This window comes from Nasonia vitripennis (assembly GCF_009193385.2).
Source record: "Nasonia vitripennis strain AsymCx chromosome 1 unlocalized genomic scaffold, Nvit_psr_1.1 chr1_random0013, whole genome shotgun sequence".
Classification (NCBI taxonomy): Eukaryota; Metazoa; Arthropoda; class Insecta; order Hymenoptera; family Pteromalidae; genus Nasonia; species Nasonia vitripennis.
This window is the reverse complement of record NW_022279601.1, coordinates 1091359-1114157: the sequence shown is the minus strand read 5'-3', so window position 1 is coordinate 1114157 and position 22799 is coordinate 1091359. Positions and strand designations below refer to the sequence as shown.

Genomic DNA, 22799 nt, shown 5'->3' with positions numbered 1-22799 from the left:
GTCTCTGCATACTCCAATATGAAATGAAGCATTTTATTTGCGCGCGGATTCGTCCCGCGCGAATATTTACTCGCAACGACGTTACAACAGCTTATCCCTCCATCAAGAATAACGACGAAACAAAATAAGAAAAATGCACATGGCATTGCGTTGGTGCAATACGTTCTGAAGAAAATTCATTATATGACATCAGCGAGCAGAGTGTACATACACAATATATTATACTATTATAGAGCATGCGAGGTGAGGTTAGGTGGCTCTGGCAAAGCGGCGGCTTTATCGATTTAAATGAATTGTTCGGCGGCGCGCGGCCGCACCGCTCCGAAGTACCGTCTGCGCTGCTGCAGTCGAGTGCGTGCAGGGCCGGACTGTCTCCCTAGAGTGCCTCCCCATGCACACACGAGCAGATCGCGTAGCATCTCCTATCGGCGTATAAGCACGTACTCTCGCGTATCTACGTCGGGCGATAAGCGAGCATTTTAGCAGAAGAGAATTTCCGCGGCCGGCGCGTCGACTGCTAGCGCTACAAAGTATACACATCGGTGGGCTACCGATGCAGGTATAGCGAGAACCGAGCAGCGACAGAGCGAGAGAGAGAGAGAGAGAGAGAGAGAGAGAGAGAGAGAGAGAGAGGGAGGCGACGGTGGTGATGGCATCGGCGCGAAAAGGTTAGGAGTGGTGTGTGTGTGTGTGTAGGCTCGCTGGGCGCGTCAGGCTGCAGATAGACAGGCAGGCAGATCGTGTGCTGCCAGTGAGGAGTCGCGAGCGCGAGCGTGGACGGCTTATTCGATCGCGGACAGCGCGACTGACGAGTGCCAATACACAGCAGTAGATGATGCCCCGTGCAGACGAGGAGCGACCGGGCCTCGATGCCGCCGAGGTGCGCAGCGCCGTGCCCAAATCCAGGTTAGCCATCAGTGCCTTATATACACTCTGTATGACTGCACTATATACTCGTTCGAATTCCTTCTGCTCCGCGGAGACGACACGCTGCTTCGAGTATTTTTAGAGCTTTGCGCAGCCGCGTCGCTCTTATCGGGGATGATGCTCGTTTGGTGAGTCGTCGGGACTGTGCGTGTATCGATTATTTTCACGCTACACACGCACTACTTACACTATATATAGAGGAACATGTGTGCGCGGGCTGTGCTTTACCTTTTTCATTTTTCAAAGCTCCACAGGGAGACAGCCAAGCGCGGGGGTGTCGCTCTCGCAGTCATTTAGATCAATGAAGCGCAAGCCAAGTCGAGGCGTTATCAATTATTCGAGAGCAGTGTACAGCCAGCCCGCAGCTGGACGAAGTCACGCGAGTGTAAGGCGCAGATCGAGCCCGATTAGACGGACTGCGCGAAAGTGTCCTTGAAGACGTTTTGCGCGCGGGCTGTATCCAGTGGACGGATCCTCGGTGGCGAAGAATCGCTGGACGGCTTCTGGAAAATTATGTCGGTTCGATGTTTTTTTTTCGAGAATTTTTCAACTCGATGATGACTTAGAATGCGTGTGTGTAGAACGAATTCTGTCCGACGTTGGGTCTGGGAAGATTTTAATTCAAAATCAATACTACGATATGGGTTACAACGACAGTTTGCGCGGGAGACTCGAATGAAAGCTCTCCACCACCAATCGTTGACAAGTTATAGTACTTAGTTATTTGAGCTGCGGAACTTTTAACTTTGTTCAATAAAAAGTTCAATTTCATTATAGATCACTTGTAAAAAACGCAACACATTTTTGCCTCTATTTATCGCGTACAATGATAAATTAGTAAAAATATCACACGCGGCATACAAAATATTCCTATAATGGCACACGCTTAACGGCTTAAGCGAATAAAGCTCAACAAAGCTTTTGCGTTCGCGCGCAATAAAGACTTTCGAACTGCATTCATAATGCCCTGGAAAACGGTCTGGAAGCTATTCTGAGTGCATGCGAAGCAATTAATCATAGTCAATAGCGAAAAGCACCTTGATTTTAATGCCCGAACTAATTAGCGAATCGCTTTGCAAAACAATGTTATAGTTTGATTGATTTTCGCGAAATACGCTAAAAATTATTTATATTTATGTATCGTTCAAATTGATTTCTTTTGAAAAATTTGCCACAAAATATTTGCGTTTATCAATACGACGATAAAATAACATTCTCATTGTTTACAGACAAGAGCTTCTTAAATGGGACGGTTGGGGTTACAAAGATTCCGCCTTCACAGTCAATGAGAAGGAAATCATCGAGTTTACTGGAAGCAGGTGAGCGATTTAAAAAATATTTTTTCTCCATTATTCAATGCATCTATAAATAAAAAAATTAAAAGTCGAAGCAGTAACAGGAAAAAAGTAATGAAATGATAGGCTCTTTATCGGTACAACTTCAATATTTATACTGACGTTCGGTGTATAGTATAAATAATGCAATTGTGATAAAAGATTATTAATTGGCCAAGTTTGACGTCGACGTACTAATTGATATTATTCAGAACAGGTGCAACGCGTTGAACGAATTATAGTTTTATATTTATTATTTTTCTACACGCGTATCGTACATAAACGTATAAAATGTATACCGATGAAACAAAATAACATATCTTACCAATAATCTTTGGAGTTAAAAACGTAAACTTTGGAAAATACTGGAAAAATCGGTATACTAATTATGGAAGTAAAAGGTTTCGCGCGTTATATGCAGCTTATTTTGCGGCGTTTGAAACTAAAGCCCATTAGCCGCATACTTCCAGTTCGTAACAGAAGCTCCGTATAGCTTTCGCGCTTAGCGGAAATCAAGTCAAAATAAAAAAAAGCGTCAAGCTCTCGGCGTAAAGTTTGCTCCGCGAGAGTTTCACTTGCTCTCCCGAAAGTGAAACCCGCCGCGCGCTCTTTCACAAAATGGGAATATAAGGCGCGTTCAAAGAAGAATCGCCCGTATGTGTACTCGCACACCTATATATAGGTAGCGCGTAGAAGCCCCATATTGCACAAGCTGGTAAACAGCCGTCGGATGTACCCGCACAGCACACCTATATACTCTATACGAGATGTTTTGGTGAATAGGGCACACGCGGCAAAGATTATTCAAGGAGACTCGATTCTCGCGCGCATCTCCGAAAAGCCGACACGCACGTTTCAAAACGCTGCACACACTCGGCCGGCATGTCAAGTGGGCAGCGCGTATAATTACGCCGAGGTATCGTTTGCTCGGCGCGGAAAAATCAAGCAATATTGACACGGGGAACACTGCGCAACGCTCAATGTTTGTTCGTAAATTGTTTATCGCCTGTCGCCTATTTGCCGGACACTCCATCGATATCTGTTCTCTTCGTGTCACATAATAGACTTGAGTTATCCCCGTCCGTTTGAACAGCCGGCTTTCGCAACCTCGACTCGAGATTTTGGAGTATTATTTCACTCTCGCCGCTGCCACCGCTGCCGCCGCGGAGCCTCGTGTGCGAACAAGCCGCGGTGTATTAATTATTTACGCGCCGCCCGTACCTAATAACGTATGCGCTCTTCGCAGCTTAGCTTAAGCCAATATTATTTGAGTTGAGTATTCGAGGGAATTTTTGTGAGGCACTAGAGGTGTGGACGTTCTGTGTTAGAGATTTTCCGAATGACGCGCTTAATAAGAACTTCCTTTCCGAGCTGCCAATTGACGCGGGATTCCAAAGTATCGCGATGGCGTTTCATAGCACACGAGTGTACAAACAGAGTTTTACAGTTTGCCTATTGAAGTGTCTAAATGTCTTATCCAAACTCGCGTGAATTAGCACACTTAGCGACGCGTGGCTGGAGAAATTTTTTCGACTTCGTTCGTTTACGACGCGAAAGTTTGGATCTCAAGTTGTTTTTTCTCCTCAATCATCCGCAGGTATCCGATAGGCAACCAAGAGTTGCCCTACTTCACTAAATGGGTCAAGGACATGTTCCACGTGAACATGGCCTGTCGCGCGGAACACAAGTCCATTCCGCAAGACTACCCGGAGCCGACGATCAGCGATACATTCCTCGAGGCGGTCAAGTCGCTGGGAGTGGACTACTCCGTCCAGGGCGTCGACCGCCTCATCCGAGCGCACGGACACGCGCTGCGGGAAATCTTCATGCTGAAACGGGGCGTCTACAGGAGGATACCGGATATCGTTATTTGGCCGAGTGAGTATACGCTACTTCTCGAATCGTCCTCATTCTTCACCCGGCGAATTGCGTTGGTATTGTAATTTAAAATTGACACGCCCGCAGCAGCAGGAAAGTAGTGTCAATCGCGCTTTAACTTTTCCTCTTCGACGATAATTTATGATAATCCATGTGTGCGCCAGAATGTCACGACGACGTGAAGCGAGTGGTGCGAGCTTGCCTGGGCCACGGGGTGGCCATCATCCCGTTCGGCGGCGGAACATCGGTCAGTGGAGCGGCCAACTGTCCGGAGAACGAGAGACGCACGATCGTCTGCCTGGACACGACCCAGATGAATCGTATTCTTTGGATCGATCGGGACAACCTGCTCGCCTGCTGCGAAGCCGGCATCATAGGGCAGGACCTCGAGCGCGAGCTCAGGCTCAGGGGACTCACCTCTGGCCATGAGCCAGACTCCTATGAGTTCTCTAGGTTCGTATATTTGGAGATCAATAACAACAGCCTTTCAACAGCAACAGGATTGCGCTGATGGAAACGAAGAAACGCGTAGATTAACTGATTTTCGTAATGTATTATTCACAGAAAAGCAGTTAGTCCTTTAAATATGCAATAGACATCAATTTTCAATCGGCACAATGTTCTGAAAAATCGTGAATTGTTTATTGAAAGCGTGCAGTACTCCAGTTGAAATACAGGTCGTAAAATCGATTTCGGTTCGAAATCTAAATGGGCATTGTATTTGTATATTTAAATAATATTTCATCCTGGCCCTTTCTTCTCATTGCGACTGTACTATTCGAGCCTGCTTATGAATGCAAAATGTATACTGTTTTCACTCCCGCACGTAGAAAAGGAATGAACGCGACTATTTGACTTTTGATAAGAGTAGATTCTGCAAGAAATCGCGTGCAAACGGCTTACGCTACAGTGAGACTACGCGCGTACGAAGCATATATAACTATTAGTGTCGAGACCATCACCAACTTCAGCCAGTTGTACTTTACTGCAATTATAATCCCCGGCATTGAACCGGCGCCTCGTTTTGCTTTGACGAAAGTAAAAGTCTCCAGCCGTGGAGAGCTTTAATCTTACTCGTTACGCGGCGAGCGTTGCGAAGAACTATGTATAGTTTCTACTTTTGCATTCTTTAATATTGTCGAGAAACGTATTTTATAATAAGTAGTATTTTCGAAATGAAAATGAAATTTCCGCATTTTTCAGACTTGTAATTTCGGTGACGTAACAGATTTCATGTAGAACAACGCAACATTTGGTACGATTGATAAAGTGCAGGCAAATAGTTTTTGGGTTCAGTGCGTAGGCTACTCTTTAAATATTGAAACTCGATGGCGACAATCTATTTCTAGAAATGACGTTCGCCATGTGTACTCGGAATTCGCCACTCAATTCTGTCCTGAAACCTTCGCAGTAGTATGTCCACTTGAAAATCGGCCGATTCAAAATAAATATTTCAACGATATTCCATTCGCATGTCCGAATAAATACCGATTCGAAATTACAGTCTCGGCGGATGGGTGGCGACGCGCGCCAGCGGCATGAAGAAGAACGTCTACGGCAACATCGAGGACCTGGTGATCAGGGTGCGCATGGTAACGGGCCGCAGCGAAGATCCCGAGGTGACCCTCGAGCGCGGTGCGCAAGTGCCGCGCGCCTCCACCGGCCCGGACTTCGACCACGTAATCCTCGGCAGCGAGGGCACTCTCGGCGTCATCACCGAGGTCGTGTTCAAGGTCCGGCCGCTGCCCACTATCGTCAAGTACGGCAGCGTCGTCTTTCCCGACTTCGAGAGCGGACTCGGAGCTCTCAGAGAGGTGCGGCTTTTTGCTTATCATTGTGACGTAACAAGTGCAACGAGGCTTGTAACTCTTATCCTGGCTTTTTATCCAGATATTTGCGACGCATTCCGCGAGAGCAGTTGTTCAAGTATTTTCAATTCAGTACAATAGAAGAAAAAGAGAGATTGATTTTTTTTACTAAAACCAAAATGCTATGTCGAAAAAATTGTCTATGTATAATGATAAACCGAGAGATAACAAAACTTTTCGCTAACAGGTGGCTCGGGAGCGGTGCCAGCCCGCCAGCATCCGGCTGATGGACAACGAGCAGTTCAAATTCGGCCAGGCCCTGAGACCCGAGTCGAGCTGGCTCGGCACGATCATGCAGGGTCTGAAGCACGCGTACATCAGCCACATAAAGGGCTTCAGCTGGGACACGCTGTGCGTGGCGACGCTGCTCTTCGAGGGCAACTCGGCCAAGGACGTGGCGGCCCACGAGGCCAAGATCTACGACATCGCGAGGCGCCACGGCGGCGTACCCTCCGGCGAGACGAACGGCGAGCGCGGCTACACTCTCACCTTCGTCATCGCTTACATCCGCGATCTGGGCCTCGACTACAACGTGGTCTCCGAGAGCTTTGAGACGTCGGTCGCGTGGAACCGGGCCTCGGCCCTCTGTCGCAACGTCAAGGCTCGCGTCGCCGCCGAGTGCCACGCCCGCGAGATCCACCACTTTCTCATCTCCTGCCGCATCACCCAGACCTACGACTCGGGCTGCTGCATCTACTTCTACATGGGCTTCAACTACGAAAACCTGGCCGATCCCGTCGCCACCTACGAGGCCATCGAGCACTCGGCTCGCGAGGAGATTCTCGCCTGCGGCGGCAGCTTGTCTCATCATCACGGGGTAGGCAAGATGCGCGCGAGCTTCTACCCGGAGGCGGTGGGCGAGGCTGGCCTCTCGCTTTACCGAGCCACCAAGAACCACCTCGATCCCAACAACATATTCGCCGCAGGCAATCTCGATCCCCTTGGCAAGCCGAAGCTCTAAGCTCGTTCGGATGCTTTTTTGGCTGATCGTTATTACATGCGAGCTCGTCTTTATACACTCGACGTCCGACGCGTATGGTTACAGATAGTTTGTAGAAGCTATTATTCAGAAGAGGCGCCGAGGAGAGGCGAGCGTGGAAAACAAAGTTACCCCTGAAGAGGCTTCACGGATACAGGATTAAAGATATACCAGAGAATGCGCATTTCGAGCAAATACGAAATTTTAATCTTACTGACACTTTTTATAACTTATTATAAATAAAGAACAAAGTTTTAAGAGAGAAATAAGTTTCATTACAAAATTCGTCATTCTCGCTTTGTCTTTACCATTTTTCGGCTTTCAAAGTTCAGTTTTCCATTCGCACTTGTTCAACTTTTCAAACTCACGCGCATTGCGGTAAGTATTTTTCTTTGTAAAAAAACCCTTTTTTTACTATCTTAATAGTTATTGCTTTTTTCGTTACAACTGAGCTGCACAACTAGAAATTCATTCATGTGCATTAGGTATGTAAATGAAATCAATGAAAGCGCAAGTTTTGAACGCATTGTTTACGAAGGCAGCTGTCACGAAAAAAACTTTCTTACACCTCTAAGACAACTGTCAAATTCATCGGCCAAATCTCTCAAAATGAGAAGAAAAAAAAAAACATGGATCCCTATGTCCCATCAATTCATTGGACAGTCATATGAAAATGAACAAAAATTACAGTGACACGCGTCAAGCATAATGCAAACATAAGTTTAAATAATTTGCAACGTTTTATGAAAACAAATGGCGTAGAATGATGATTAAATTATCATGATGCTATGTAAAAAGTCTAATTTTTTGTGAGTGTTCAAGATCTTTACACTGTTTACAATGTTAAAACTAAAAGACCATAACACGTCAACTACCATCGTGCTTGTATTGTAAATACTTAATTATAATGTGTAGCCTACTAGCTCAAAATTTTACGTCATATACAGCTTTGAGTTGCTGTTTCAATTAACGCATACAAAATTAATCATTGGCTCAGTAAATGAATCCCATCGATACAACGAGTCAAGCCTGCAATACCATGTATGTACATAACGGTGGCTTTGTTTAACTAGCTTTCGTAAGCTTCGTACTCACATGTGTATGGTAGTACATGCTTTTCTACTTAGGATTATGTGTTCGCGTTTTCTTTGATCATTGTGCGGTACCCTTTAAAGATGTAAGGAATGAATCCAAATCGTACTCGTCATCATACTGCTGTTGCTCCCATAGTTCCGGTAAAATCTGCAAAACTAATCGGTTGATTCCAGATATTCCGGAGACTTTTGCAACATCCATATCTTCCGATACGTTTTCACTTCGAGGTTTCTTATCGTTGTCTAGCGAAAACAAGTCAAACAACTAAAAAATTATAATATAAAGTTAATGAAGTGCTTTTTCCTACATTTCACCAAAGATAAGTGGGTCTTTAATCGTATAATAGAATAGAAAACGTTTGAATCTCACCTGTTCCGTCCTCATGGTTTCGAGAGAAGCGTTCTCTGTAGATATAATCGTGTTAGCGGTAAGTAGTTTGAATTTCTGCAGTCCCATAATCTTTTCTTCCACGGTCTGCCTAGTGATCAGCCTGTAAACATTGACTACCTTCTTTTGTCCAATACGATGGGCACGATCCATAGCCTGCAAGTCTTTCATGGGGTTCCAATCATGTTCAACGAAAATGACTGTGTCTGCGCCAGTAAGATTAAGACCGAGACCACCAACTTGGGTCGTCAGCAGCAGTACGTCGATCGAAGGATCGGCGTTGAAACGTGCGACTACAGAGTGACGCAGGGCTGCTGGTACACTTCCATCCAAGCGAAGATACGTCACAGTAGGCAGATGCATGCGGAGTAAATCATGCTCGACAATGTCAAGCATAGCTTTCAATTGACAGAAGATCAGAGCCCGATGTTGACTGACCAGCTGCGATTGTTGCTGACTCTCAGTAATGTTGGCGGTGTTGCGTGCAGCTGTTTGCTGTTGTTGCTGTTGAGTCGAGTTTTGACCAATACCGCAATCTAGCAGAAGTTGCTTCAATGCAGGTAGTTTAGCGCTATGCTCGATATCTGCGAGACTGCTATGCTGTTGTTTTAGCATGTTCATTACCTAAAGTGAAAATACATTTTTATTAGAAAAGATTTAATCTATTTAGAAGATATCAAATTGTGGAGGTTAACATAGATTTGTTATATACCGTTTGATATTGTGGATGTTTTGTGCAAAGAACTAGCTTTGGATGATTACAAACATTTCGTAGGTATCTTAAAGCTTCAAATACGTGTCCACCATGCGGATTTGACGAAGATGCATTGTTAATTAAAGCTGCTGAATGTTTTTGCTTGAAATCTTCGTAGAGCGTTTTCTGCACCATCGACAGGTCGCAATAATAATCCTGCGTAATTTTGGGTGGAAGATCCTTTAATACGTCTTCTTTGTTTCGTCGCAACAAGAATGGTAAAACCTGTAGAAAATAAAAATGTATGTTATCCACTTCCTGTACTTTTAATTTACAATATTTTCAATAGCGAAACAAAGGTAATGATTTACCTGTCGATGCAGAGCTTCCATGGCTAAAGCTCCAGCTTCCTGCTCCTTTGCACCCGCCTTTGGCTCTCGACAGGCTAAAATTGGTCTGGAATATTTGGCGGCAAATTGCTTCTCACTACCCAAAAAGCCGGGCATAAGGAAGTCGAAGAGCGACCAAAGCTCCAATACATCGTTCTGTACTGGAGTTCCCGAAAGGATCAGTCTATGGTGGGCGTGAAGTTTCTTAACAGCTTTCGCACTTTTGGTTTTTCCGTTTTTGATTACGTGGCCTTCGTCAAGCACACAATAGTTCCACTGAATCGCTTCGAAAAACTCAATATCCTTTCTAACAATATCATAACTCGCCACGACCAACCTAAAAAAGGTAACGCGGTTACATCGACATTTCATGAATTCAAATTTCTTAACTTCAAATATTTTGGAACTCACTTGTATCCAGTTACTCTACAACGCAATCTTTCGCGCTCAAGCGGATTGCCAGCATATTGTATGACCGACAGATCTTTGGTTTGGAAGAACTTGTCAGCTTCGTAGACCCAGTGTCCGGTGAGAGTGGGTGGACAAATAACGAGGCTTGAGGGCGCCTGCTTGTTGCGATGGTGATCCAACGCTAATATACAGAGGGTCTGTAGAGTTTTTCCGAGACCCATGTCGTCGCAGAGAACACCGTGCAATTGATAGCGATTCAGGAAATTTAGCCAATTTAGACCTTGTTGTTGGTAAGAACGCAACTCGGCCTCCACCGGTATAGTAAGCTCTGTATCTGGAATGCTGCGCGGGTTCAAGAGTTGTTCAAGAAAACGACGTTCCTGCGCTTTCTCTTCGCTACAATAAAGAAACATTTTTTGAAATGTTATTTTCGTACTTTGCATGGTTACGCGAAGTACATAAATCCTCGATAGAAAACTTACACTAGATGAGGTGCATCGATTGCACCAGGATCCAGTGGTAGCAGTTCAACGAGAGTAGCAAAAGTTGCGCTGCAGGCTAAGCGAACTGCTTGATTTTGATCGCTCATTCTTCCCAGAAGAGGAACCATAAAGAGTACGGCGTAAGGCACGATACCAACACCGAGGGACTCGACCAGACAAGCTAATGCTTCAGCAGCACCTTGACGGCGCGCATCAACTTCGTTTGGTGCAGCTATTAAATTACTCTTACAAGGCTCAACGGTGCTTGTCTCCAAGAGAGCAATTATCTTACTGACTACAAAGCTCATGGTCTGAAAATAGCAAAGTGCGAATTAAATTTAAAATACGATTAAAACACCTTTTAAAATTTCGAAAGTTGTGAGCTTATTACCTCTTTTGTATTGAGTGATGCTAGTGTAGCTATACAACGAGATGCCATGTGTCGCACCGTTTTGTACGGATTAGCTAGCAGTAGGCACATACTGTTTAAACATTCCATTATCGGGGGAAAAAGCGATCGGTCAAAACTGGGCAGTACTGTTTCTAAGACTTGAAGACTGAATACTAAGTTATTAGCTTCTTCAACAGAAATTTGGTTTTCGTTTACAATTTCGTAGTTTCTCAGACACTCTGGTAAGGCCAATTCCCATAATTTTGGCAGTTTTGTTGGCAGTTGATCTCCCAATAAATTTACTATTCAGAGTAAACAAGAATGTGTAATTTATTATATTTTTAATAAATATTTTACTGGTGCAAAAAATTTGAAAACTGTAAACCAAAATAAATGTAAAAAATAATTACCAATGGCAGTAAGGGCGACTGTAGCTCCTTGTCTTCTAATTTTAGCGGCTTTGGCTTCAGGCTCTTCACAAGCGAGCAGTTCTTCCAACGGGATGTCAGTGGCGGGTGGCCTTCCGGGTCCTCTACTGCTACTGTTACCGCCTGAATTACCTCGTCCATAAGCCAATCTCTCGGCTTGTTTCTGTCGAATGCTCAATGTCAAAATGCCATTGAAGGGCTCATATTCGTAATCTGAGGTGGTGACACGCGGTGTAAATTCCATATCAGAGCAAAGGAAATTGCATAGGTTTGTTGCTATCTGTGAAATCGAATTAGAATATTATTTTATGTATTTATCTTTTATGTGTTTGACATTTTGTCGATTTAAAATATTTACGTAAAGTAAATGTATGTTTGTGCAAACTACATGCTATATAATTATTTCAGCGGTGTTAATATCATAACTAGTCCGAAAACTTTGTTGGTTCTAGTAGAAACTATTCAATTAGTAAATTAAGATTCAAGTCAGGAGTCAGAAGTTCACCTTTTGATTAGGACAGGGCATCCTATTCACGCACAGATCGACCAGTTTAGCGAGATGTTTGGCAGCAAGCTTCTGTAGTTCCTCATCTTCCTCTCGTTTGATGGACTCCATAAGAGGCTTGACGAGTGGATTGAGAGGTTGCGGTGGTTCGGGCAAGCATCGAAGCATCGTCGCAGCTCCGGCGAGCGCAGCCATAGCTGTCACGTGCAGCGCCTGCTGTTGACTTGCGGCTGATAGAGCTCCAGCTTCTAGTGCTCGGCGACGTTCCTCCAGGCTTTCGAGAAGCTTAGGCTTGAGTTTTACCACGGGATTAGGAGCTGGACCACTTGACCCTGCAGAGCCTGTCGGACCACCGCAGAGACCAGGTACGGGCTTCGAAGCAAGTTGTGCTATCTGCTCAAGGTTCATTACACCCGTTGTGTTCACCTCTAGTGCCCAAGCTAACTTGTAGTGCTTCAGCGTTGCTGTATAGTCACGACATTCGTGCAGCAATCTACTCACCGAACCGGCCAGTTCATCATAGTAGATGCACTCATTGAGGCAAACAAAAAGTTGATCCCTGTGATTGAAAATTAAGTAATTTTATTAAACTTTACTTTTCAAAATTTTTACTCCCCGATGATGCAATTTATAAACTCACCTTAAAATATCTGGTATTTTGGGCGGATTGTCCTGTTCTAATTCAGCCCAGTGTGCCATGGTTAATCCAGCGAGCATTCTCTGCAACGCCGATCTCGAATGCAAATGCGCCAAGAGGACCTTCGCGTAGCAGAGCTCAGGACTGGGTATCTCTGGCGTGTACACTAGTCCGGGCGCCGGCTTGACTACGTAACCAGACAGCAGTCCGAGCATTCTTGCGGCCATGCATCTAGCGCGTACAACGTTGGCATGTCTCATGCTTTGGGCTACAGTTTCAATACCACCAATGTAGACTTTGAACTCGGACGTTGAAGCGGGCTTGGACGGAGCAGTCGTGGCCAAAGCAGACGTGTTGTTGGTCGGCGGCTGCTCCTGACTGTCGATGCAGTTGCCAATGCTTTTAGGTCGCTGGGATGTGATATTGATTAAAAGATTCGGGTTGAATGGTACGTGCTCCGGTTGCATAGCCAGACATAGCCACGTGCTAACTAAAGGACAGGCTGCGTGTAATAGTAGTTCGAGGTCACTGCGTGTTACAAGGTTCTCCCAAACACGTTCGGCTACCTCTTGGATGTTAGCTATATGTTCGATCAGTACGCGCTGAAATACGTTCCGTAGGGCCTCTTGCAAAACCATGCCACCGTTTTCGCCCCAGCGCTCGCGCGGACTTGCGCTCGATTCGCTTACGTCGCCCGTCAACGTTTCCAATGTCTGTAATGTTGCCTTGCGCACGCTTGAACTCGAATGGTTTAGGAATGGCCACAAACGTGGTAATATCTGAAAGAAAAATAGTTCAAAAGAAATTTTGTTTACTTTTGTAGATGCAGTTATTGTATCCATGCTTATTCAAAAAGTTCTATTATAGCATTGGGTGGCATAAATCCGCATCTATGTCACGCCTATCCGTGGCATAAATAATCCATTATTGCACCACGCTGCACGGTGCAAAAATGGACTGTTTAGTTTAGGCCACGGATAGGCGTGACAGCGGATTTATGCTAGTCAGTGCTATAAAATAGCGTACGATACTCGTGGCATAAATAGTCCGATATAGCACGGCGTTTAGCTTCCTCGCTACGCTCGGGTGCTAATACACGCCGTGCCGTAATGGACTATTTATGCCTCTTGTATCGTAATATACTAATACGATGCTCTTGACTGAAATGGTTCAGTTTTACACGGCGCAGTTAGCACCCAAGCGTAGCGAGAAAAAAGAACCATTTAAGTCACACGTATCGTAATGTACTATTGAATAAAATCTGCAACACTATTAATAAAATCAGAAACTAAGCCTTGCGTACCAATGATAATGGTTGAGGTTTCAGAGATGCTCTAGCAGCTGGCAGTGAAAGTATAGCAGCAAGAAGCCCCATGAAGCTGTTGCAGGCAGCCGCCAGATCGTCCTGGTCCTTAAGGAGTTGCCACAGTCTCAGAACGACCGCCTCGAGCTGCCCTGGGTCGAGCAACCTGGGCAAATCGGATGCGACGGGGATCAAGGCACTTGCAGCCATGGCTCCCACATCCTCAACCGAGTCGGCCAGGCCCCTCATGATAGCTGGAAAAGCTTTGGGCAGAATTTCGTCGAGTAGATCGCTGCGAACTGCTAACAGGTACTTAAGAGCCAAAAGCGCTCCATGACGTGCCTCCCATTCGTTGTGCTCTAAGAGTTTCAGAATAACAGATAGCAAGCCCATGATATCTTTGTTGCGTGCTTCGTCCATGTCATTCTTGTTAACGTTTTCTTCAGAGTTGGCGGTCGTCTCACCGTTCTTCTCGAGTTTCACTTGGCCGTTGCTCTTCTTTGCGGATATCAAGAGAACGAGAGAGCCAAGAGCCTGGGCACAGGTCTCGCGAACTGGAGCTACTACTTGGTCGGATATGAAGTCGCCAAAGCGGTCGATGCCTAGAACACAGAGTAAACGCAGTGCAGCGTCGACTAGCCACTGTCTATGACTTTTCTCCATTTCTTCAGCGGTTTGTTTCTTTGATTTTCCTGCTCCTGAAATAAATATCAAATTGATACTGCTATCTTATTTTATAATTTAGATATCGATGAGTTGATTATTGCATGACTGGTATGAGGAGATGAAAATTGAGAACTTTTGTTAATTTCACGGAATTCAAGCTGTGAATTCTGCACAGTGTTAATTGAAATTAGACAGCATAGAAATAACCAATTATCATGCTCACGATAAATTATGTAAGGTGAAAGTTGCTAAAAAAAGAAATCTGCTGAAGTTTCCTTACCTGTACCGTGTAGTCTAATGAACTCTCTAAGAGCAGTTGCTGCTCCATGCCTGATTTCCCATTTCAAACTAAAGAGATCCTGTAGAAGATTTTCAGCGAAAGCTTCCAGAGGCCAATCAATAGCAGTATCTGGCCATGCGCCTGTTCCATCTGGCACAGCACATCTAGAATCAATAACGCTACCGCTGCTCGAGTTGTACCATGCTCCAGATGTACTGCTACCATCTTCCAGTTTAATTTTCTTGCATGCATTTTCTATATTATGATGGGATGAGTTGGAGCTGTTTCCAGCATCTGAATTATCATCTGGTTCTCGTGAGCGCTGCTTCGATATAGATTGTCTAGCTTTTCTACGGGCTCGATTCATCTCCCGCCTGCTCAGTCCACTAGTTTGTTGCAATGTTTCTTCAATGGACATCTTTCCTGGGTCGAGGGTGGGTGCGGGTACAACCAGATCATCCGAGGTGAAAAGATCAGCCGTGTCAACACCCATGAGACGGGGATGGAGCCCTAACTTTGCAGCAAGTACCCTCTCGTCTTGAGCAGGGGCTGCTTCACCTTCCACAACAACAAGGTCATATTCGCTGCCCTCAGACCCTGTGAGGTAAGAGCTCTGGGCAAGCACTCTGGTCATGTCGAAATTCTCCAGACACAGTCTGTGATTTGGTTTTGCTGGTGCTGGTGGATCCTCCTCTTCTTCTACAAATCAAACGACCCATGAGTACATGCTTTCAGGTTATGATGGCATCAGTAGTCAGAATCTCACCTATAAAAACTTCCTTCTTCCTGGGTTCTGGGTCCCAGACTGGAACTTGTGACAAGATGGCCTGCACCGCATGGGCAGCGCAGATCCTCGTGTCCCATTGCGTCGACTTGAGAAGTGTGGATACTCGTGCGAGGAGGTGGTGCAGCTCGTGGGGATGTAGCCGCTGAGCCTCCCCCAGCTGCTGGGCAGCAGCTCGCTTGGTGACCGCATTGGTGCCAGTCTCCAGCAGTATGAATAGCCTGTCCAGCCTGCATTGAGAGAGAAGGAGCAAAGGTCAGCATGGTGAAAGTGTAGGCAAGCGGAGAGAGAAAGGGGGAGTGAGAGTTTCTGACCTTGACGTCATGATCGCGGACGGTCGCGACGGCTGCGGCGCTGGCTATAGTCGACGGCTGGTCCTGGTCGGAAAATGAGAGAGCATCTGTTAGTGTAGCCTGGGGGGGAACTGGATCGCCGGTAGACGGGAGGGGATGATTCGAGGGAATCCTGCGTGCGGGGACGCCATGCATGGAGCGCGGTGCTATCGGATCGGAGGGCTCACCTGCTGCTGCTGTATAGGGGCGCGCACTCGAGGGGTCAGGTTCGCTCGGGGGTTCGCAGGCCTGCTAGTCGAAGGAGCGGCGGTCAGCCGACGCGCATTGCCGTTTCCCAGGCGCTGGAGCCGCTGGCTCGCATCACATCACGACGCCGGGCTCGCTGGGCCTGCTGCTGCCACGGACGCCTGGTCGTCCTCGAAAATCGCGGAGAGAAACACATCCTACAAGCATCACATTTATACTGACAGCCATATTGCTGGCGAAGCGAGTTTTGTGCCTCGGCCGCCCCGCGATTGGTCCACTCCGGCCAATCAGCTCGCGGCTTTAGGCCTTCTCTACAAGCGTCGACGTGCTGCGGGGTCTAGGCATTTTAGGCCTCAGGCTGCGTTTACATGGAGTCTGGCAATCTTAAGAATGGCAGATTGGAGAGACCGCGAGATTTAAATTCAACGTCGAAAGTATCAAAAAATCATCATTATAAATGTTGTGATCCACTTTATGGATAGATATTATAATATTTACATGAATAATCATGTTAACGCATCAGTGAATCATAATTTTTTCGGAAATATGCTTGTAAACTTCATAACCTCAAAATGGCGGATGTCGCGAGATATTCATATTGACACTCTATCTTGGATTCATAATATTTTACTTACATATTTGTCTAAAACTGAATGCTGTTTTTTAAAATAATACAAAAACTTTTCCTAAGGTGCATTACTACATTAATAATAATGAATTTAGTAGGCTTCCGATTTTCAATTCAGATCTCTCGGTCTCTTAAATCTGCTATTAATATATTAAGAATTCTTAAGATTGCCAGACTCCATGTAAACGCAGCCTAACCGTAATCACGTGATCACGTGATTGAATATAAGCGCGTAATTCAAATTCTTATTAATGAAATCGAGTATATTTTATGTATATCTTATAAAATCATTTAGAGAAAGTACAAAAGCATTTCTGTATTCTTGGTTACTCAACCGTTGAAAAAAAAGAACATAAATTTAGAAGTAGTGGAAAGAAAGATGCCATGCGCCATAAAAACTGAGGACTGAGAGTTCGGGTGGTCAACACGCGTGTGCGAAGTACACTGCGCGTGAATTGATCCACGGTATTATTACTGTCCCCATGACTGTCGCTATGACAGCTACATGAAAACTCCTCCTTTGTTGACTATGGCCATGTGGTTTTTTTGTGACGGTCAGATTTGGTAGCAATACCGTGGATCAATTCACGCGCAGCGTACGTCATCATGTGCTCGCCCGCTTTCCAAATTTTCCACCACCATGTAGGCCCAGCGGACCGATGCTGATTCGAGCTCGTATTCTGTAAGTCCGCGCGGAGTCGCTCTGATTTGTCAAAACTACATCCCTCCATTAAAGGTCACGCCCTCAACGCCAGCAGCAGAGATCTTGCAGCATCACCGACGCTCTCCGGAGGACAGTCAAAGTCGCGAGTCCGTAGAATCAACAGCTTTGCTTTAGAGTCAGATAATTAGTAGATTCTTGTATTTAGGTTCTTTGAGACAATACCGTGTGTCCACCATGAAACTTTCGATAGGCGATGTGTAGGTGGAACAAAATTTCCCCAGGAAAAATCATAGTGAAAAAATTTTTTGACTTTTTTCGGATTCTAATACCTAATAAAGCCAAAATTACGTTACACAAACGACTATAAAAAGCGATTACGGTTTTTGAAATCGTTTTTGATCTTCGAATATTAGCAGGGACGTCACATGATATTGGGATAACCTCTCGAGTAGAAAAAGATCTCACGGCGATATCAGGGCCGGATCAGGCTAGTTACGACCCGGACACGGGCCGTACTGGGGAACGGATTAGGACCGTATTACGGATGTAATTGGGCAATTGTCCGGCCCGGAAAAAGTAAAAACTTTATATTAAATATAAGGCAGTAGTCAGGGCAATATCAGGCATCAGAGTAATTTTTAACGATTGGAGCACTGCTCTTCTTCAGTGTAAAGGTCCGGGCCGGATCAGGGCCTTAAGTATGGCTAAATTTGCGAGGATCTTAGATATATATATGTTGAAATATTAATAATCTATTAAAAAATAGAGGTTACTTCAAGGATAAAATATTAGTTTTTTATTGATTCTTTACAAAAATCTAATGAAATGAAAAATCTTACAAAATAAGATGAACATGCAGAATAATATGCTTTTAATTATTTTAAATCATTGACTAAATTATTCCTCGTCCTGTCTCCTTCTTTTAGCTCGTCCGCCTTGCCAATCCGGAGCATTATTAATAAGTGAGCCAATTAATACGCATAAGGATTGATCAGTCATTTTGTCTGGAATGCCTGGAACATTATAGGCATACTGCATTGCTTCTAAAAATATAATTAGTTTATTTTTAAAAATGATTATAAAATATTGCGTATAATATAAAATATTATGTATTCACCCAAAAAACATTTGTAGAAATTAATTTTCTTAAAAATGAATTTATTTCTGTGTTGTTTTTGAGCGGTAAACAGTGCCATGAGCTCTTTTGTAAAAAATTCTTTTAATAATGGAGTTATCACTTTAATAAGTATATGCGTTTCCTTTGTATTGATATTGCAATTAAAGTAATTTTTCTGTAAAACACAATAAAATAGTTTTATTCTAAACAGTTACTTTTACTCATATAAAAAGGCGTAATGTGCAATAAGAATATCACTTACTAAAGTAGTATAGGCATATCCAACTATTTTTTCATCAAACGCTTGACATTCTTCGTAGGTACTAATTGGCAGGCTTCTTTCGTAGATTTCTTCAATTTTGTTAAATTGTACAATGATATCTTGATCATGAAAGGGTCTATTTTCCATGGCATATGTCTTAAATTGAAGAATGTCTTTCTCCATATTAATAATTTTAGCATCTATATTGATCTGTCTTTCTTTAATCTGCTTTACATCTGTTGCGATAGCTTCCATCAATGTACTGAATGCCTCAATCACTGCATTTTGCGATGCTTAAACAAACATAATTATTTTTTAAGTATAGATATACAGTTATAGATCATGAGTAAAAGATACATTACCTAATAAGTCTTCTTTGGTGACAATTGGCAATTTAATTAGCTCATTCTGTCCATTCGTGTTGCTTGGAGCTCCAAAATTATTGTTTTTTTCTGCTGTAATATCATAAACTGTTTCTTCATTTGCAATTTCCAGAGCTTCTTCTTGAATAACTTCATCAGTTATGCCAGCCTCATCTCCATTAGTGGCTTCAGATGGTTCAGTCGGTATTGATGGCACGTTCAATAAACGTTGGATTTTTGCGTCTTCGTCTTCAATTAAATCTTGAACTTTACTTGAATTTGACTGCAATTTTTGGTACTCTTGAAGAGCTTGCTCATGTGTTTCTTGATAACAATAACACATTTAGTAAATAATATTGATCACGAATGAAAATGATAAAATTAAAAAGATCTTTTACATACTGCAACCACAGACAATCTCAGTCTTAAAAAGAGGCCAACTTGATGGTGGCATTATATCATTTGTCGCTGTCAAAGATGATAGCATCTCAGCATCCTCTACATTGTCTGAAGCTTCCATATAACGCACATACAATGTGTTGCTTAAGTTATCGAAGACCAGAAATTATGTCGGTACCAGGACTACAGAATTGTGCAGAGATTTGTTGATAATATCTCCGTCCTCTACAAAAAGCTTTGTTACATCAAAATTCATTTCCTCTCGACTCATCTATACATAACACAGAAAATTATTTTTGCACCATACATGCATTTCTAAACTTTTGTAGTCAACTAGAAATATTTTAATTTTATAAAATTATCATTACTAAACTTACCTTCACTCATTAACAATCAATATAGTTGTAATTATAAATAATGCTAGATATTTAACTTAGATTCCTCGAAAACACGTGTGCACTTAGCAAGGATAGAATCACAAATGACAGAATTTCCTTTAACGAAAAACTGATTACCGTAGAATTGAGATTTTCGAAAAAACCGCAGTGCTGTGGGACAGTTGTAGGCGAAAAAGTTGCGCGCGCACCTATGGCTGAACCTACGGCAAACGTCAAGCCCGGATGATTTAGCGAGAAACGCTGCGTAAGCGATTTATTTATGCAAAATGAAAATTTCAGGACTAAATATAAACACGATGCACCGTTTTAAAGCTCGCGTATATAAACGAGATGATTTTGAGTGTAAAATTATGTTTAATGCAATAGAAATGTGAAATGGTCTTTCTAACCTAAAAATGACGAATATTGCAATCATTTTTTAAATCATATTATTTAATATTAAATAAAAAGATTTTAGGAATTGGCTTTGACACTTGATTGGCGATAATATTAATTGTTAATGATATTGTTATTATTATTAATTATAGTAATTTAATAATACTCATTTTTCTATAATTTAAGGAAATTGGGAATAAATGCTTTAATAAAACAAATACATATAGTCATTGTTGTTAGAATAGTACATTATTTTATTCATAGTGAATGAACAATAAGTTATATATTTGTATGAGATCAGTTCATGTGAAGTAGTGGTACAACGTATGACACTGGCTCATCCTGTGGTAATTCAAAAATTGATAAATAAACCATTTTACAATCAATATTACTCAACGTAGTTGTAATCAGGTCCATATTACTCGAAGGCTTAACTTGTAAAATGTTTAAAACACTCGAATCCAAAGGATAATCAATGGCAGGTCCAACCGTATCCACTTTTTTCCCATCAATATAAATTTTTGCAAGATCTTCTGTCTCTTCATTTGCATAGATCCGAACAACATTTACCACTTGCTTATTTTTTAATAGTACGCAATTATTAGGTGGTTTGGTGTGTTCGATGCCTCTCTCTCTCTCTCTCTCTCTCTCTCTCTCTCTCACACACACAGACTCTCACGCGTTTCTTCCGCGCTGCGCTTCTCTCTCCCTTTCTCGCTCTCGCGCACGCTGGCCCGATGCCTCGCGTGGATGACGTCGAGGTGTGCGCCCGCACCGCACACCGCTCTCTCGTCTCGCTCACTCTTTTTCGCACACACCCGCGGCTTTCTCTCTCTCTCTCTCTCTCTCTCTCTCTCTCTCTCTGCATACTTGGGGATGAAGGCCTGGCTCTCGTTCCTGCTTCCTTCCTCTGGCTGAACGGCTGGACGGTCGTCTCCGGGGAGGGATCTCTTCCTCGGGCGGTGGTCCAGGTCGTGGCGCTGCTGCTCTCTCACTCTCACTCTTTTCTCGCAATTCACTTTCGCGCGCTCTCGTCACGTCGAAGTGTCATCGACAGGGCTCGGAAAGGAACTGCCGATCCGCTCTGCCGCGCGCGCGCTCGGCGTCTCGCCGTCGGCCGTCGGGCCCGGCTGATAACGTAGCTCAATTGGCCGCGCGAGGCGCAAGACGCGCTGATTGGCTGCTCGTCTCGCGCCAGCTCGAACCGGCGAGCTCCCCCCTTGGGTACGCCGGCCAGCGAATTCCACGAATTCCCGGGACGTAGCTCGCGTCCGAGAAAACGCGGGCCTCGCTGGAACCGATCGCCTTTTCTTCCTCGCATCGAGTGAGGTTGCCGCGCAAACAATAACGCGCGATTTGCTCGGCTGCGACGTACAACGTCGCAATCCCCTTCCCTTAACTTTGCTACCCCCAAGAGAGACGGACCCCATCGTAGGTCCAGGAAAAGGACCGTCCAACTCATTCCCATTGGAGTGGGTTTTAAGTTGGGCAGGGGCGCCACCCTACATCCTCCCACTCGCCCCGGAGTTGCGTTTGGAGCTTAACCGCAACCCCAACTTCTCTTCCCTCTTGTCTCTCTCGTGGCTCTCTTCTCTCTCCTCTCTCTCTATTCTGCTCGATCCTCGCAACGTCCTCCGTAAATGCGCCGAAGGACGAGCTCTCTCGTCTCAGGTGATACTCCTTCTAAGCCTCGCAAGATTTGAAGGAGGATGTTTCTCTCCTCTTGCTGGCTATAGTTAGGGACCTCCCTGACTACGTGGATCTGGCGATTCTGGGTATCTACTTCTGGGTGGAGACAGCGGAGACGCTCCCTCTCCTGCTGTTGGTATAGCTGCTGATACAGCTCTCGTGTTACCAGCTCTTCGACCTCGTTCCGATACCTCGCTTCCTGCTGCTGCCTTTCCTCTCGTATGCGGCGATCGTTCGCTTCTCGTTCCTCTCTCTCTTCTCTCTCTTCTCTCTCTTGACGCTCGCGGGCCTCTCGCTCTTCTCGCTGGCGATGGTCCCGTCTCTCCGGCTCCTCTCGCTGCCGGTCATCGGGTTCGTCCCAGTTCTCTTCGGCGATGTCGACGCCACTGGCCGTTTCGATGGGAACGTAATCTCCTCCTCGCTGCTGGCGGCTCCGAAAGGCCTCGCCGCATCGCGGGCAGCTGGCCACCTGGACTCCGTGTCTTCCGCAATTGCCGCAGAAGTCACGGGTGATCCCCTTGTTACACGTGGTAACACCATGGCCCGACTGCCAACAGTTAAAACAACTGTACGGGGCCGGGACGATCGTCGGGTTTGTCGGAATCGGTCGGAGTCCTCCGAACCACGCTCCCCTTTCCTTTACGGGCAAGGTCCTGCGGTTGGAGGAGCGACTCCTTGTTCGATCCGCCGAACGATCTTCGATGACGTTCCTCGCGTCTTTTCTCTCTCTCTCTCTCTCTCTCTCTCTCTCTCTCTCTCTCTCTCTCTCTCTCTCTCTCTCTCTACCTCTCTCGTCGGGCTGGTAGGCAGGCGTCGGTCTCCTCTCCCGTCTCTCTCTGGATACGCCTCGCTTCTCTTCGCTCTCTCTCCTCGCTGCTACAGCCTCCTCCCGGCTCATGTCGTTCTTCGGGGTTGCAGCGGATGCTGA

General features: G+C 44.8%; 3 protein-coding genes across 4 annotated transcripts; 1 reads left to right on the top strand and 2 right to left on the bottom strand.

The window, feature by feature from the left end:
* The first annotated feature begins 330 nt into the window (after positions 1 to 330).
* LOC100115142 (alkyldihydroxyacetonephosphate synthase) lies at positions 331 to 7527 on the top strand. 2 transcript variants are annotated; one of them, XM_001599902.6, is made up of 6 exons: positions 331 to 906; positions 2157 to 2246; positions 3859 to 4139; positions 4304 to 4592; positions 5644 to 5953; positions 6195 to 7527. In XM_001599902.6, exons 1-6 carry the CDS (start codon positions 833 to 835, stop codon positions 6966 to 6968), a joined length of 1818 nt encoding a protein of 605 aa, XP_001599952.2. In that variant the 5' UTR covers positions 331 to 832; the 3' UTR covers positions 6969 to 7527. The 2 variants fall into 2 exon arrangements, with proteins under 2 accessions (XP_001599952.2, XP_031777447.1); XM_031921587.2 differs by lacking the exon at positions 331 to 906 and adding an exon at positions 1130 to 1442.
* Positions 7171 to 16202, bottom strand: LOC100115173 (TATA-binding protein-associated factor 172). The gene is made up of 15 exons (XM_008204251.4): positions 15959 to 16202; positions 15753 to 15815; positions 15421 to 15668; positions 14655 to 15353; positions 13709 to 14406; positions 12409 to 13184; positions 11769 to 12327; positions 11246 to 11543; positions 10836 to 11137; positions 10445 to 10755; positions 9963 to 10358; positions 9534 to 9888; positions 9181 to 9447; positions 8451 to 9092; positions 7171 to 8345 (listed from the first exon to the last, which is right to left on the bottom strand). The coding sequence occupies exons 2-15, from the start codon at positions 15761 to 15763 to the stop codon at positions 8139 to 8141; spliced, it is 5769 nt and encodes a 1922-aa protein (XP_008202473.1). The 5' UTR covers positions 15764 to 15815; positions 15959 to 16202; the 3' UTR covers positions 7171 to 8138.
* Positions 16203 to 18042: 1840 nt separating this feature from the next.
* Positions 18043 to 20181, bottom strand: LOC107981384. Its single transcript, XM_031921574.1, has 5 exons — positions 19413 to 20181; positions 19011 to 19334; positions 18649 to 18941; positions 18387 to 18561; positions 18043 to 18312 (listed from the first exon to the last, which is right to left on the bottom strand). Exons 1-5 carry the CDS (start codon positions 19528 to 19530, stop codon positions 18167 to 18169), a joined length of 1056 nt encoding a protein of 351 aa, XP_031777434.1. The 5' UTR covers positions 19531 to 20181; the 3' UTR covers positions 18043 to 18166.
* Positions 20182 to 22799: the final 2618 nt, after the last annotated feature.

Coding starts and splice junctions, on each gene's coding strand:
- LOC107981384 (XM_031921574.1), bottom strand. CDS start 19,530: ATGGAAGCTTCAGACAATGTAGAGGATGCTGAGATGCTATCATCTTTG. Junction 19,335..19,412: donor TGAGATTGTCTGTGGTTGCA/GTATGTAAAAGA, acceptor ATTGTTATCAAG/AAACACATGAGCAAGCTCTT. Junction 18,942..19,010: donor CACCAAAGAAGACTTATTAG/GTAATGTATCTT, acceptor TGTTTGTTTAAG/CATCGCAAAATGCAGTGATT.
- LOC100115173 (XM_008204251.4), bottom strand. Junction 15,354..15,420: donor GAAGAAGGAAGTTTTTATAG/GTGAGATTCTGA, acceptor TTTGATTTGTAG/AAGAAGAGGAGGATCCACCA. Junction 9,889..9,962: donor TGTAGAGTAACTGGATACAA/GTGAGTTCCAAA, acceptor TACCTTTTTTAG/GTTGGTCGTGGCGAGTTATG.
- LOC100115142 (XM_001599902.6), top strand. CDS start 833: ATGATGCCCCGTGCAGACGAGGAGCGACCGGGCCTCGATGCCGCCGAG. Junction 907..2,156: donor AGCGCCGTGCCCAAATCCAG/GTTAGCCATCAG, acceptor CATTGTTTACAG/ACAAGAGCTTCTTAAATGGG. Junction 4,140..4,303: donor GGATATCGTTATTTGGCCGA/GTGAGTATACGC, acceptor TGTGTGCGCCAG/AATGTCACGACGACGTGAAG.